This window comes from Phocoena phocoena, chromosome X (assembly GCF_963924675.1).
Source record: "Phocoena phocoena chromosome X, mPhoPho1.1, whole genome shotgun sequence".
Taxonomy (NCBI): Eukaryota; Metazoa; Chordata; class Mammalia; order Artiodactyla; family Phocoenidae; genus Phocoena; species Phocoena phocoena.
This window is the reverse complement of record NC_089240.1, coordinates 40,892,244-40,908,518: the sequence shown is the minus strand read 5'-3', so window position 1 is coordinate 40,908,518 and position 16,275 is coordinate 40,892,244. Positions and strand designations below refer to the sequence as shown.

At 40.9% G+C, this 16,275-nt stretch overlaps 2 protein-coding genes across 3 annotated transcripts in view; one reads left to right on the top strand and one right to left on the bottom strand.

Annotated features, from left to right (window-relative positions):
• Nucleotides 1–16,275, bottom strand: part of CHST7 (carbohydrate sulfotransferase 7) — a 70,782-nt gene that overhangs the window by 1,873 nt on the left and 52,634 nt on the right. The window lies entirely within an intron of this gene.
• Nucleotides 1–16,275, top strand: part of SLC9A7 (solute carrier family 9 member A7) — a 140,307-nt gene that overhangs the window by 101,792 nt on the left and 22,240 nt on the right. The window contains exons 12-13 of one of the 2 annotated variants that reach the window (XM_065900951.1): nucleotides 2,302–2,455; nucleotides 10,471–10,530. In XM_065900951.1, coding sequence (XP_065757023.1) covers nucleotides 2,302–2,455; nucleotides 10,471–10,530 — 214 coding nt within the window. The remainder of the gene's footprint in view (nucleotides 1–2,301; nucleotides 2,456–10,470; nucleotides 10,531–16,275) is intronic. The other variant, XM_065900952.1, reaches the window with a different exon arrangement.

Genomic DNA, 16,275 nt, shown 5'->3' with positions numbered 1-16,275 from the left:
TTGTTGAGCATCCTCGTTATATAAGTCACACTTCAAGGTTGTGGAGGATACAGAAACCCACCTCCTTCCAGGAGCTCACAGTCCACTGGTGGGAGACAGGTGTACAAAGAGCTAAGTTTCTCCCGAGAGAGGCTGGTGAATCGCACAAAAGAAAAGCAGGGCCCAGGGCCATCTTCGCCAAGGGGTAGCCTTCGAACTGGACTTGGATGCAGTGGCATTTCAGGAGGTGGCAGGTTGGAAGGGCAGGAAAGCATCGCTGTGTGTGGCTTTTTCAGGGAAGGGTAGCAGTCTGGTTTAAATGTGAGACACGTGGGATAATGCAGAACGAGAGTGAGGTTGGAAAGGGAAATTGCATGTAAACTGGTGCAAGCCTTCAGGTTGCATCTGAATCACCTGTTGGGCCGGTTAATAGCAGATTGCTGGGCCCCACCACCAGAGTGTGATTCTGAGGGTACGGGGTGAGCCCCGAGAATTTGCATCTCTAACATCTTCTCGGCTGCTGCTGCTGCTGCTGCAGCTGGTTTGAGGACCACACTTCAAGAATCATTGCTGGAGTCTAGACCACAGAGAAGCTCCAGTGCTATGCCAAAGAGTTGGGCTTTTATCCAAGGGCAGCTGGGAAACGTTAGAGGTTTCTGAGGAGGGCAATGACAGACCAGATCGTCCATACATATTAGAAAAATGCCAGTGGAAAGAGAAAGATTAATTGGAGATAGCTCAGTCACCTAGACAAACTTTTAAGTGTGTCCGTTATCTTCTGTGCTAAAAGACTGAGAAGTACACAGTGCTGTTTAAAGATATCTCCTATCAAAATTATTTTCTGCTGGGAGAAATTTGGCTTTCAAAAGGAACTCATTCTTCAAGGCTGTGAAAGAAATACCTGAGGTTTCACCTTCATATTGCTTACAGTGTTTACCTAATAAAGAAGAATGGAGCACGCGCTGTCTCTCTCTGGCCCTCAAGTTTTCTTCTTTGAGACAACGTCCATTTAAAGGTTTAAATATTAAGTGGTGTCGTAGCTGGCTGTAGGATGGTCTAGATGTGTGTCAATATTTGACTAGGACAGATTAATTGAGAACATCAACTTTGCTCTGTTTTTTAATGTATATTTTACTGAATCACTCTTCTTTAGTGAATTGTTGTGAAGTTCTCAGGTTAATGAAATTGTGAAATTATTGGAAAAGGTGGGAAAATATGTGAAGAAATATAATGAGTATTAATTTTTCATTCTCATAATATACACACAGTCTTACGCATGGTGAATAGGAATTTATACTAGATAGCTATTAAAGACCATGGATTAAGTCTTTACTGTAGAACAAATTAGGAGCATGGTATGGGGAAGGAACAAAAGAGCTTAGAAAGAGAAGCTCTAGAACATAAAAATGTGGCTGTAGACCAGGGGTCAGCAAATTTGGTTGCTGCCTGTTTTCATCTACCCCACGGGCTAAGAATGGCTTTTACAGATGAATATTTGCAACCTATTTGATGACAGGGGACACTAACTTTGAAACCCAATTAACTGAAATCTCCCACCCCCAGAAGAATTCCATTCTTTTCACTAGTAGACCTGGATTACAATAAATTGGACTCATTATTATAATCATTATTATTACTTATTATAATTACTTATTATAGTTTTATAACATGGCACTTATATATTATAGTACTTATTATGCTCTTGGTTTTTGTCAATAAAATTTTGTGGAAATTTGTTTTCTCTCTTTTATGTAAGTACCTACATAACATCCTTGGTTTTTCCTCTTGGCCCACAAAGCCTAAAATATTATCTGACACTTTACAGAAAACTCACCAACTCCTGATATAGATCAGGTTATATTGTTACTTCTCTGCTTGGCTTTGCTCAGGAAATGCTGAGCTGTTTTGTGCACTTCACATACTCATACCTAGCCTGCTTCTTAAGTTTATAATGACTGTATAGTGCTTGGGTAGTACTTGGATCACAGACTTAGAGAGCTTATATGATTATTTCTTATTTATATTTCTTTTTGGTTCATGTTATTATCAGGAGAATTATTTCAGTAATAAAAGAGTATTATTATTCTAAAATGTGCTATACAAAGCGGTGCAGTGTTTTTCTCATTGCATTTGGGCATTTTGCAAAAGAAAACTTCAAATAGGAGGAAATCCTATTCCTTTAAAGTTATTTTCTGTATAAAACAACTCGACTCCTGAAGCATAAGCAGATACAATTTATTAGCCCCAGGTGGCAGCAGTGGATTTGAGGACACATTGTTATTTATCCTTATGACAGGACAGCTTCCTCTTTGGTCCCTGCAGGCCTCAGGGGAGCGATGGCATTTGCACTGGCTATTCGAGACACGGCATCCTACGCACGCCAGATGATGTTCACAACCACCCTCCTCATTGTCTTCTTCACCGTCTGGATCATTGGTGGAGGCACGACGCCCATGTTGTCATGGCTTAATATAAGGTTGGTTTGAAACCGAGGCCAGTCTCGTGTCTAACTATGTCACTATTCCCGTGCAGGGGGTGCTACATACAGCTTAGTGCATGGAAGGCTTTTATAGTTTCTTGTTTTGTTTGGGGAAGGATTAAAAATTTAAAAACAATAAATAAAAATTCAGAGTATTGAATTTTCCACGAGAAAAAAAAATCATTAAACTGTTTGTGGGTACAAAAACACAAGGAATTAGAAACACCTGGACCTTGCTAGTGCCGCGACATTAGGGCAAGAATTCAAAAAGTCTTAAAGCTGCAGGAGAGAGAATGGACATAGCTGCTGGCAATGTCTGGCATTTCACATTCCTTTGAAATCAAACCTAAGGCCTTGAAAAATAAGCTCATCAGCTGGAAATAAAGGGAGGCCATTAGAGTTTTGTTTTAGGAGGAAACTGTATGCCGTGTCTCTTCTTGCTTTAGTGTACAGAAGAGGTGACATTTCCTGCATAACCCTCACTTCTTGCAGCCTCATGGACATCCCCGGCCTGTGGTTTTGTAGCTGTGTCAGCATGGAGGGTCATTGACCTAAGTTTGATTTTTTTTTTAAGAGCATTTGAATTGCAAACTGTGCTTGTGAGCTCCAGCACCTTACAGTAAAGAGGACATTGGAACAGGGGTCAGGAGACCCACAGCCTAACTCTGACCCTGGTTTAAGACAAGCTCCTCATGTCTTTTCGGCCTCTGCATTCCTTCACGTTAAATAAAAGCGTGCTGTCACCTTTTCTCCAGGTCCCTGCAGCTCTAAGTGTGTCCTCTGCGTCATCGAAAGTGCTCTTGCCACTTGCTTCAGTTTCAGATCTGCAAAGGGTGAACATGCTGGGAATGAGAAGACTTGGGTGGCGCATAGGTGTGAAGAATTCTCTGAAAAGCCACAAGATGGCAATGTTTTTTTTTCTTTCTCTGCTGGCTGTTAGTTTGCTCAGGGCTGACAACTGCGGAGTACACCTAGCTTGAAGGAGGGAGAAACCGACAAGGATCTTGCAGTCATCCTTGGGGGCAGGGAGAAAACTGGGATTTGAGAGAATAGTCTCCCTCTTCTGGAACTTTTATATTGATGGGAGGCAGGGATTCCTGGGCGTGGCCACTGCCGGCTGCACCATTTCTGGGTTAGTGGGTCTCAGCCTCAGATCTGAGTGGGTCTGCAGAACCTGGGTGGGCTTATCAGTAAGAGTCTTACAATAGCTAACGTTTGTGCTGCAGTTGTTGGTTGAGATGCCAACACGTACATTAAGATAATCCTCATAGCATTCCTATAAGGGAGTTACTACTATTATTTTCATTTTAGAGCTGAGGAAACTGAGGCACAGAGCAATAACTTGCCCAAGGTCACAAAGCTTTAAGTGGGCAAGCTGGGATTTGAACCCAGGCACACTCTTAGCTACTGTGCTATACTGCCCGAAAGGCTTGCTGTGTTAGGGACCATTTTCATGTTGTAAAATTCAGGATGATTAAAATTTCAGTTTCCTGGCGTGAATCTCCAGTCATATTAAGGAAAATAATTCATCTGTGGAAGTAGAAATCTGAAGAAGAAAATGTACAGATTTTTGGCTTTAAACTTAAGACATAAGATGGTATCATCTTTGTTCCGTGTAGCAGAATAAGAGCAAGAAAGGAGGTTTACCCTGCACAGAGTTGAGATCCTTTGCATTTGGTGACCTCTCTGAGATTACTTCCTGCTCCTATTTATCTGGTTACCCAGTAGGTGCCCTGGATGCTCAGAGCCTGGTTAAATCGTGTTTGTTTTTCAGGCTATTTCATAAGTTCTTTGCTGACCGCCCCCCCAACACATACAGGACCAAATAACTTTCCACTGAGAGTAGACAGTTGACTTGTGACATTTTGCACTTCTCATAACCCTTTTCAAAAAATGGGCCATTGAAGTAGTCCTACCCAGAGCCAGGAGTGGGGGCTACTTTCCCTGATGTGTGCAAGCTGTATATGTACACATATAATAATTGGATTGTGAAAATATTAATGGGATATATATAGCACTTCGAACATAACAGCTAGCACATGGTGAGAGGTCAGGAAATGACTGCGCATGAGGGATCCAGTTTCTCCCATATCCTTGCCAGCATTTGGTGTTGACACTTTTTTATTTTAGTTCTAATAGGTATGTGGGGATACCTCATTGTGGTCTTAATTTGCATTTCTCATGGCTGATGATGTTGAATATCTCTTCATGTGCTTATTTGCCATTCTAATAAGCAATGGTGAAATATCTGTTCAAGGTTTTTGTCCATTTTCTAATTGGATTATTTGTTTTTTTAATTGAGTTTTGTCAATTCTTTATTTGTTCTAGATACTAGTCTGTTATCAGATATGTGGTTTGCAAATATTTTCTCCTAGTCTGTAGCTTGTCTTTTAACCCTTTTAACAGTCTGTCATAGAGCAGAACTTTTAATTTTAATGAAATGCAACGTATTTATTTATTTTTAACATCATGCTTTTGGTGTTATGTCTAAGGACTCTTCATCAAGCCCTAGGTCCCAAAGATTTTCTTCTGTGTTATCTTCTAAAAGTTTTTTAGTTGTATGCTTTACATTTAAATCTGTGATCCACCTTAAGTCAATTTTTATATTAGACATGAGGTTTAGGTTGAGGTTTTATTTATTTATTTTTTTTTGACTATGGCTATCCAGTTGTTCCAGCACAATTTGTAAGAGAGACTGTCCTTTGAATTACTTTTTCTCCTTTACCAGAAATCGGTTCGCTGTATGCATTCGGGTCTGTCTCTCTTCTGCTCTGTTGATTTATGTGTCTGTACCTCCACCAGTACCACACTTTTGATAACCGTGGTTATATAATAAGCTTGAGCATCAGGCAGAGTGGGTCCTCCCACTTTATTCTTTTTCAAAATTGTCATAGCTCTTCTAATTCCTTTCTATATACATTTTAAAATAAGCTTGTCTACATCTTAAAAAAAAACTTGTGCTGGGATTTTCATAGGAATTGTGTTAAACCTGTATATCAATTTGGGGAGAATTGACATCTTTACCTCATTCAGTCTTCCAATCCATGAAAATGGCACGTTTCTCCATTTATTTATGTCTTCTTTGATTTCTTTTAGCAGTATTTTATAGTTTTCAGCATAGAATGCCTGTGTGTGTTAGAGTTACGTCTTGAGTATTTCTTCTTCGTTTTGAGCTATTTTAAATGTTATTCTGTCTTCAGTTTCACTTTCTGTGTGTTCATTGCCAGGATATAGAAATAAGGCTGGTTTTTGTAGGTTGACCTTGTATCCAGACACCTTGCCAATTTCACTTATTAGTTCTAGGAGAGTTTGGTTTTGTTTTTATAAATTCTTTGGGACTTTCTGTGTAGACCATCAGATCATTTGCAAATAGAGACAGTTTCACTTTTTCCTTTCCAACCAGTGTGCTATTTCCTTCTCTTAACTTATTGCTCTGGCTGAGACCATCAGTACTATGTTAAATAAGAGTGATGTGAGCAGACATCCTTGCTTTGTTCCCGATCTTAAGGGGAAAGCATTCAGTCTTTCGCCAGTAAGTGTGATGTTAGCTGTAGGGTTTTTGTAGATGTTCATCATCAAGTTGAGGAAGTTCCCATCTATTGCTAGTTTTCTGAGAGTTTTATCATGAACAGATGTTGAATTTTATCAAATGCTTTTCTGTATCAATTGATATGATCATATGATTTTTCTTGTTTAGCCTGTTAATATGATAGGTTACATTGAGTAATTTTCAAATACGGAACCACCCTTGCTTGTTAAACCCCACTTGGTTGTGGTGTATAAATAAATGTTTTACATACTGCTGAATTCTATTAACTAATATGTTGTTAAGGATTTGGGATACCGGTCTGTAGTGTTCTTTTTTCATACTGCCTTTGATTTGGTATCAGGGTAATCTGGCCTCTCAAAATAAGTTGGAACATGTTTCCTACTCTTCTGTTTTCTGGAAGAGGTTGTTTAGAATTGGTGTTAATTCTTCCTGAAGGTTTTATGGAATCCTCCAGTGAAACCGACTGGTCCTGGAGTCTTCTTTTCCAGGAGTTTTATTATATAAATTATGAAGCCAATTTCTTTAACAGCTATATCTCATATTGGTGAGTTGTGGCAGTTTGTGAAATTGGTCACTTTCATCTAATTGTCATGTTTATGTTGTTCATAGCATAACCTTATTATTGTTTTTATGTCTGTGAGATCTGTAGTGATATCCCATGTTTCATTCATGACACAGTATTGGTAATTTGCATCTTCTCTCTTTTGTTTTTCTTTCACTCTTACTAGAGGTTTGTCAATTTTAATGATCTTTTCAAAGAACTAGCTTTTTATTTCATTGATTTTCTGTATTGTTTCTCTGTTTTCAATTTCAATCTGCTTCTATATTAGTTCCTTCTTTCTGTCCAACTCTACCCAGATAGTGTAATGAAGCAAAATGTGCCATTGGTGAAAAATACATATGGTGTCAGTTCATTGCGTTTTTTTCAGATGTGTATAAATAGTGATATGTTAGAGGTAGAAACTGACATTTACGGAGATTACATCAAAAGAAATTCCCTCAGAAATAAGGTAATGAGACTGATTGGTTTTTGTGGCTTGGGCTTATGGTGTTACTTAATGGCCACGGATCATTTATGTGGACCAGGTTCTTATTCTAAAATGATTCGGAAACTCCCTGAAGTTCAGTGTGGTGTTTTGACGTCTGTGACCTCAGTAAGATCAGTACCTAGTTGTTTCTTACTTCTCCAGGCTGCTGACAGAGGTCCTGATCAGCTGCTAAGTGGCTGCCCAGAAGTCAGAAGCCCAGGGTAGGACTTGGAGTTCCTCCATAAATAATTAGGAGTTAGCTATGACTTTTTTTTTTTTTTTTTTTTTTGCGGTACGCGGGCCTCTCACTGTTGTGGCCTCTCCCGTTGCAGAGCACGGGCTCTGGACGCACGGGCTCAGTGGCCATGGCTCACAGGCCCAGCCGCTCAGCGGCATGTGGGATCTTCCCGGACCGGGGCACGAACCCGTGTCCCCTGCATCGGCAGGCGGACTCCCAACCACTGCGCCACCAGGGAAGCCCAGCTATGACTTTTAACCATGGCTAATTTCTAGTCTGTGTATAATATAAAATGAATATAACCACAAATCCAAAGCCAGATCACTGCTTTCCAGAAATCCAACTTATCTTTTTAAATTGGAACTTTGTGATTGCTATTTTGTTTTTTATCATTTCTTTAACCATTAAAAAAATTGAAATATAGTTAATTTATTACAATGTTGTGTTAGTTTCAGGAGTACAGCAAAGTGATTCACCATCCATGTTGCTGCAAATGTCATTATTTCATTCTTTTTCGTGGCTGAGTAATATTCCATCTCGTGTGTGCATGCGTGTGTGTGTGTGTGTGTGTGTGGTGTGTTCGTATATCACATCTTCTTTATCCATTCCTCTGTTGATGGACATTTAGGTTGCTTCCATGTCTTGGCTATTGTAAATAGTGCTGCAATGAACATTGGGGTGCATGTGTATTTTTTTGTTTTGTTTTTTGGCCACACCACACAGCTTGTGGGATCTCAGTTTCCCAACCAGGGATTGAACCGGGGTCACAGCAGTGAAAGCCCGGAATCCTAACCACGGGGGCTACCAGGGAACTCCCGCATGTATCTTTTCGAATTACAGTTTTCTCCTGATATATGCCCAGGAGTGGGATTGCTAGATCACATGGTAATTCTACTTTTAGTTTTTAAGGAACTTCCATACTGTTCTCCATAGTAGCTGCACCAATTTACATTCCCACCAACAGTGGAGGAGGGTTCCCTTCTCTCCACACCCTCTCCAGCATTTATTATTTGTAGACTTTTTGATGATGGCCATTCTGACTGGCATGAGGTAATACCTCATTGTAGTTTTGATTTGCATTTCTCTAATAATTAGTGATGTTGAGCATGTGATTGCTATTTTAAAACATAATGGCAAAATGCTCAAATTGCTTTCTGGTAGTATACAAACTTCAAATTGCCTTCTGGTAATATACAAACTACATACTATTTTTCTTAGTCTCTTGAGCAAGTTGTTGTTATTCACAAAGGTTGTAATTTTGGCAACTTGAAAAAAGCATCAGATGCGCAGATTCAGCAGATGAGCCTCACCTATGTCCTGAGCACATTTTGGTGGCACGGTGGCTGTCCTCTTGGAAGGCCCAGCTTCAAGTGACACATCAACGAAGTGGTGGTGATTGTGGGGGGTTAATGGCATACACCCAGGCAGCCAAATGAACAGGATAACCTTCATACTCCAGAGTGCAGCAATACAATCACCCAAGGACAAGTAAGGTCACTCTGCTAGGTATAATCCTGTCACATTGAGAGTTTAAGATAAAGCTCTTTAAAGATAAATTAAGGAATAAAGGCAGGGAGAAGCCCTGAGATCTTTATGTAATAGCATTTGTTACTGGATATTTTAAAAGAATTTAAAGACGCCACCTTGTAGTCAAAGGCAATATCCTGTAAGGGGTAGAGCTAGGGCTCTGGGATCTAACAGCTTCAGTTGCAATCTTGGTTCCATCATTTTCTACCTTTGTGACCTTGGGCAACTTATTTAACCTTTCTTGCTCTCCGTTTCCTGTCTGGGTAAATGGTGATGACAACAGTGTGAAGATAAAATGTGATACCAAATAAACATGATAAAGAATTCTGCCGTTAAATGTACCATCTGGCACATGGAAAGCATTTAGTGTATTTTAGCTATGACATTATCATTGCTAATCATAACCTTAATACTGCTGCTATTACTATTATTATTACTAGTGAATCTTACATTAATGGAATCCAGCTTGCTCTTCTGGAATTTGTTACCATTTTTCAATACTGTAGTCTGGTTTAAGTCACATTCTGAACATATACCTAATTAAAAGTACCACCTTAAGAAGAAGCATGTTCTCGCTTGCTTTTTTCAGGGCATATTAGTAGCATGAGTATTTGGGCATTGTCTAGCACAGTGTTTCTCAACCTTTTTTTTCCATCACTGCCCCTCTGAATAAGAGCCTTTAAAAATGTTCTTTTTATCTACCTCTTCCACTGAAATTTTAATACCACAGATCTATGTATCTGTTTATGTACTATGGTGCTTTAGAGGGCTACAAACCACTGTAATATCTAAAAAAAAATTTTTGTCCCATAAGAACCGATTTTCATGCCCCTGGGGTCTATATCACCCCCCACTGAGAATGCAGGACTTAGAGTAGGGGTTCTCAGCTATGGGCAGTTTTGCCCTCTCGGGACATTTGGCAATGTCAGGAGACATTTTTGGTTGCTCCAGCTGGAGGGGGGTGCTACTGGTGGTATATTGCAGGTAGAGGCCAGGGCCCAAAATGTCAGTCAGTAGTGCTGAGGTTGTGAAACCCTGCTCTTAGTATGATGGTGTAATTCAAATGTAGTCTGAATAACCCAGCAGTTATTAAGGGAGGTGAAAATAGACCGTGTCAACTCTTGAAGCCGTAAGGTAAAGAGAATAGCAGAAGTTGGGTTCCTGACCTACGGGTACAACCCATGGACAGTGTGATTACTTGTCTAGAAAAAAAGGCCATTTTATCTTCTGATTTTGCTGTTTTCAGTGATACAGTGTTCTTTCTGTCAAATATGTGTAAAACTGTGTGTAAACACTTCAAATATATGTTTAATAACAACTTTCTGTTTTCTAGTTTTTGTATGGATGTGTCTTGCTTTATAAAACAGATGAATTCCTGAAAATTACATGAAGTCATTTTCTATGAGTTGCATTTATTACTCTGATTTCATTACGTTATATTTTGAGAGGCTTGTCTTCATTCCTAGTCAATCCTCATTTGACTTGGCTGCTAACATTGTTGCTTTTGATGTAAATTTAGCAGCCTCTCTGGGTTTTAGAGAGCAGGGGGACAGTTTAAGAGGGGGTGCGGATTTTATTCTTTGATGGACGTGGTCCAGGTCATGTGCCCAGAGCTCCTAGTTCCCCTGTTGTCCCCGTCACACTCACGTTCCCTTCTTCTGCTGCCCAGAGTTGGCGTCGAGGAGCCCTCCGAAGAGGACCAGAATGAACACCGCTGGCAGTACTTCAGGTGACACAGGGCATCCTCAGAAACAAATTAACTGGGCCTGGCTTTTCTCCTCTTTCTAACCTGAGATGTTTCTCTTTATGCTGTTTGTCTCTTTCTTCCTTCCCCGTGTGCGCCAACCATCTGCCCCTTTTCGAAAAGGGGCAGGAGGTCCGGTTAATCATTATTCTACCCTCCTCTGGGCTGATTAATGTGTTGGTGTTCTTGAGAGTCTGTCCCCCCTCGCCCCATTTTGGACAGTGTGTGGCACCAAAGCTGGAGTTGGCGAGTCTCTCCGTGTACAGCTGAGCTTAGTGTTAAGAGCAGCCCATTTTCAGAGCCACAAATGCTTTCCCCACAAGATTCTGCTTGTGATCTAGTAAACAAGGCTTTTAAGTCATAAAGAGAACTCGAATTTTATATTTCAGCCATGACTGGGGTATGGTTTATACCATTTTAATTAAGCACCAATGCCGTTTTACTTTTTAAGTATGAATTTGTGTACTTGTACCTTATCATGGTGAATCAGAAGATACAAAACACAGATTTTTCTTTAAATCAGAAGATAATGAAAGACTCTTCTAATGCGATTTGTTTCTCAGTGTCCATCCAAGTTTATCATTTGATTATGCCTAAGGGTGGTGATTTGGGGCTATCAGAGTAAAGACTTTAGTGTTTCTTCTTTCCTTTCCATATCTTTAACTGGCATGCTTTCTTCCTGATCTGATTCTGGGTGCTGGTAGATAAATCAAACACAAAACAGGCTTGAACTCTGTTCTTCTCTCGTGAAAGTGTTTTACTCTCTGAGGACAGTGGTAAAAGCCGCAGTACCTGTCATGGGGCATGAATCTTGGGATATTGCCAGGCCCCAATGTAAACTATAATGACATGCATACAATCATTTGAAGCATTTAAGTTCCCTGGATTCACACTTTTTTCTCCTGCTTAAAATACACACACATACTCACACACACACACACACACACACACACACACACACACACACACAAATTCATTTTCAGAGACCTGACTGTAACTACCATTTAAGTAGCAGGGGAAATCCTTTCCTTTGAAATATCCAACCTTCAAGAAGGAAGGTCCCTCAGGCAAAGTGCAAGTTATTACACTTGGGACATGAGAGAATTCAGATAATGATCTGTTTGTTGTTCAAGGTTTTATGTGAACCTGTGTGTCTCATATTCCCCAAATAATTTAGGACCTCAGCCATTCCAGTTAAAAAGTAAAAACTTGTTGATTAAATCTAGCTTCTAAAATTTCTGAGATTTCATGGCATTTTCTATGGTGGTTAATCAGAATGTACATACTATATCAAAAGGGAAATGATTCATTTTTTGTATTCATTCCAGAATGAGCACATCTGTGTGATAGCTTTATTTTCTCATTTGGTATGGGATTACCACATTTGTCTTATTCTTAATGAAAGTAAGGATAATTCAATTCATTCTGGAAGAAAAGACTGTTGTATGTGCTTAGATGAGCTCAACCCTGATGTATCAGGGGAGTGCTAAAATATGATGTAATGAAACAGCACAGAAGTTTTAGATTTATGTGGTGGCCTGGATCAAAAGCGTTATAACAGGTCAGGAGGGAAATATATATTGTGGACAGTTTCCTGAAACCAGGAATTTCAGAAAGTTAACGGACCCTAAGTCTTCTGGAGCACTGTACTTAAAATACTGTACCTGGTATTTCTTGCTGCCCAGCACACCACCACGCATCCTGCCCCAAGGGTGAGGCCCTTTGTAGGGGTCCATTACCATCCTTGGGAATTGGTCCAAGAGACCCTCAACTCTGCCAGAAAAGTAATCATTCAATTGTCCTGAAGTAAACAGCCTCGAATGGGGAAAGAACTCGCAGAACACGGTCTGTGTCGCAAGTCCCCTGGTCTGTTTTCTTTCGGCATTTAAAACCCAGTAGCAAGCTGGGAAGCAGGTCTACTTTCTCCTATTCAGCACTTATGTCAGTAGCAGGGACCTCCGAGACCCTCCAAGGGGCCCTCCCAAGTTACTCCACCTGTGGGAGGGCCCCAGAGGTCTTCGGAGGCTCCGAGTGGGCCAGGAGTTGGGCTGCATCTCAGGCAGGTAGTTGGTGGTAGCAAGTGGCTGCAGCAAGTATCAGAACTGCCATGGCAGAGGGAGGGAAAAGCAAGGAACGGGGGCTCTGGGTAGGCCTGTGCTCAGAACTGTAGGTTTCCAGGGGATGTGCAGAACCAGATCTGAGGATGGCTGTCTTGGTTGGAATTTAGTTAACCATATGTTTCAGTTAACTAGCATTTTTCTCCTTGCCCTTCACTTTTAGGAGGAAAACCTCAACAGAATATTCTAAGATTTATCTGGGATTTAAAAAACCGTGTAATTACTAGACTGTATCTACCTGTTTACCTATTATAGCACCCTATGTCCATGAATCTTCACAATTTGTGATTTTTCAGACCCTGGAGTAATATGAGGATCCCGAATCATCATTATTAGTAAATTAGATTAAATTATAGAGACAGGAAATTGTACTCACGTATTTGTGAAACATTTTCACCAAAGATATAATTAAATATTGTTTTTAAGTTGTGAAAAATTTTAAATCTGTAAAAGAAGCTGAAAGAATGGAGCAATGAATATCCAAGTTCTAACCTGGATGTGCCAATTGTTAACATTTTGTCATACATTTTTGCATCATTTTCTCTCTCTCTCTCTCTCTCCCTCTCTCTCTCTCTCTCTCTCTCAACCATTTCTGAGTACCTCAGAGTACGTTATAAACATCATGACTTTCTACCCCTAAATACTTCAGCATGTATCCCCTAGGAATCTAGTCTTCTACATAATCACAGTATATTTATCACACCTGAGAAAGTAACATGAATTTTATACACACACACAGGATCCAGGATCCAATCAAAGTTTCCTTTGGCTGTCATCTTTTTTTAAATTCAGGCCCGTGGTGGCTCCATGCCCCTCCCCCTGCTCCTTGCCACTGTATGCTCTGACTGACCTGGTTGTCACCTCTGTAGTCTCTTTTTTCTTTTTTTTTAATTAATTAATTTATTTTTGTTGCCTTGGGTCTTCGTTGCTCATTGCGGTGGCATCTCTTGTTGCGGAGCACGGGCTCTAGGCGCTCAGGCTCAGCAGCTGTGGCTCACAGGTTTTAGAGCGCAGGCTCAGTAGTTGTGGCACGTGGGCTTTGTTGCTCCGCGGCATGTGGGATCTTCCAGGACCAGGGCTCGAACCCGTGTCCTCTGCATTGGCAGGCGGACTCTTAACCTCTGTGCCACCAGGGAAGCCCCTCTAGTCTCTTTTAATCTAGAACAATCCTCCCCTCCTCCTTTTTGTCTCTTATGACATTGAGGGTTTTTTTTTTTTTTAAGGAGTCAGGATTTTCAGGATAATTGTTTTGCATAATGCCCTACAAAGTGGATTTTTAAAATTTGTTTTCCTCTTGAGTAGAGATAGATAATCATTTTTGGGGGAGGCAAAAATAATATAAAAGTGATGTTATACTTTCTTGTTGCATCATATCAGGTGGTGCATGTTGTCAGGCTGTCCTTTTATTAGTGATGTTAAATTTGATCACTTTAGACGCCAGGTCTCTCCATAAAAGCACTGTTTTCCCTTTGTAACTAAAAAGTTACCTGTAGAGTGATCCTTTAACATCATATGAATAGTCAGATTCCCAACAACCTTTTACCCACTGGTAAAATTGTCTCAAAACAATTATTACACTGTGAGGGGCAAGTGGTGATTTTCTAATCCTGTCATTCCTTTCATGTTTATGACAAGTATCTGTATAGAAGAGCTTTCAGCGGGTTTTCAATCTTATTTTCTATACCGAGGAAGTGAGAAATCTCTCCATTGTCTAAGTAATCAGTTCAAGCAAATTTTTACTTAATACGTATGGGGCTACAGAGTTGCGTCTCCGCAGGATCCCAGCAGGAATCTTGGGTATTATCACTGAGAAGGCAGAAGGAAGCAGATAGTTGGCATTTTTTTTGGCAGAGAAAAAAGTGATGCTAGAGAGACATGGCTGGAATTAGTACTTTCTAGAATCTGTACTGTGCAATTTGGTAGCCACTAGACACATGTGGCTGTTTAAATTTAAATTAACTAAAATGAAATAAAACTTAAAATGCAGTTCCTCAGATCTAGAATACTGCCATCACTGCGGAAAGTTCTGTTGGATGATGTGCATCTAGAATCATCCTCAAGTTCCCCCAAGCAAAATGTCGAACCAGTTTGGGATGAGGTTAGGGTGGCCCTGATTTTGTGAGTTTATCAGGTTATTCCAGTGTTTCGTACTCCATTGTTTGAATTCTGGCCTGGCCATGTGGGCCGAGGATAATAGATGAATTCCTCTTATGTTTCCAGGACTTGAATGAAAATAGTCAAAACCTAGTCTTTATAAGCAGTTCTTGTTAAACAGAATTTATTTTAATTCTTGTTAAACAATTTTTTTTTCTCCTAGCAGAGGTTAGTTGAAAGAATAGAGGGAGCTAGACTTCATTTGGAAGCTTTTATTACGTTTGGCTTTATTTTCTTCATTGTGGGACAAGGCACACTTAAGCCTTTTCTCTTACCTATAGGGTTCCTATTTCACCTAGGCTGATAAAATCCATATGTTTTATCTTTACGGCGTGGAAGCCACTTACAAAGGCAATACACCTGTTTCAAAATTCACAGTAGAGAAAGGAGAGACTGTCCGTGGCAGGTATGAGCTGCTGTGCTCTTCGCCATCCTGCCCGCCGTGCCCTTCAGATCACATCATCTCGTGGCTCCTGCCCCACAATAGCCTCTCTGTGGTTAGGCAGAAGGCTGCTGTGTCACCAGGCTTTCCGGTAGGCTGTCTGGGAGACAGACTAGTAACCAGTGCTCTGCCCCTCTCTCTGAGGCTTTACTGGGGAGCTCATCCATGCAAATTAGTCTGCCATGAAGTGGCTCCATGCGGCTGTAGAATCCACAGAGCAAGACCTAATGTTGGATTCCTAGCTGTTGGTCTTACAGATCTGACACCATATAGAGGACATTTCTCTATGGAACGTACATTAGAGACTCAAATCAGGTGAGAGTTAAAGATGAACAGCTAGGAATTCAGTGTGACCTCTCCTCTACCACTTCAGTATGTTAGACACTTTGGTAGCACTGAGGCTCTCGTGTGACCTCTGTGGGTAGTCCTGGGACCCCAGAATATTTCATTTCCAAAAAAATCTCTGTGAGGTTTGTTGCTCAAAAGTTCCTGGATAGGGGCTTCCCTGGTGGCGCAGTGGTTGAGAGTCCGCCTGCTGATGCAGGGGACGCGGGTTTGTGCCCCGGTCCGGGAAGGTCCCACGTGCCGTGGAGCGGCTGGACCCATGAGCCATGGCCGCTGAGCCTGCGCGTCCGGAGACTGTGCTCCGCAACGGGAGAGGCCACAACGGTGAGAGGCCCACGTACCGCAAAAAAAAAAAAAAAAAAAATAGTCCCTGGATAATGTCCAGCTATGAGATCAAGCCTCCAGGCCTCAGAAACTCCTCCCAGAAATTGACCTCTAGACACAGCAAAGTCAATCTAATTCACTACAAAGATTCCATCAAACCTCAGGCCTGTGGGGAGGAAATCTGGTGCCAGGTACACTATAGGTTTTAACAGAGTGCTCAGAACAGGGCCTGGCTTGGTAGGCACTCAGTAAATATTTGCTGAATGCATGAATGCATCTCGTGGTTTTTAAACTTTGCCTTCAGCAAAATATGGGGCAACTGTTCCCTTTCCTTCTGTATCTCCTCAC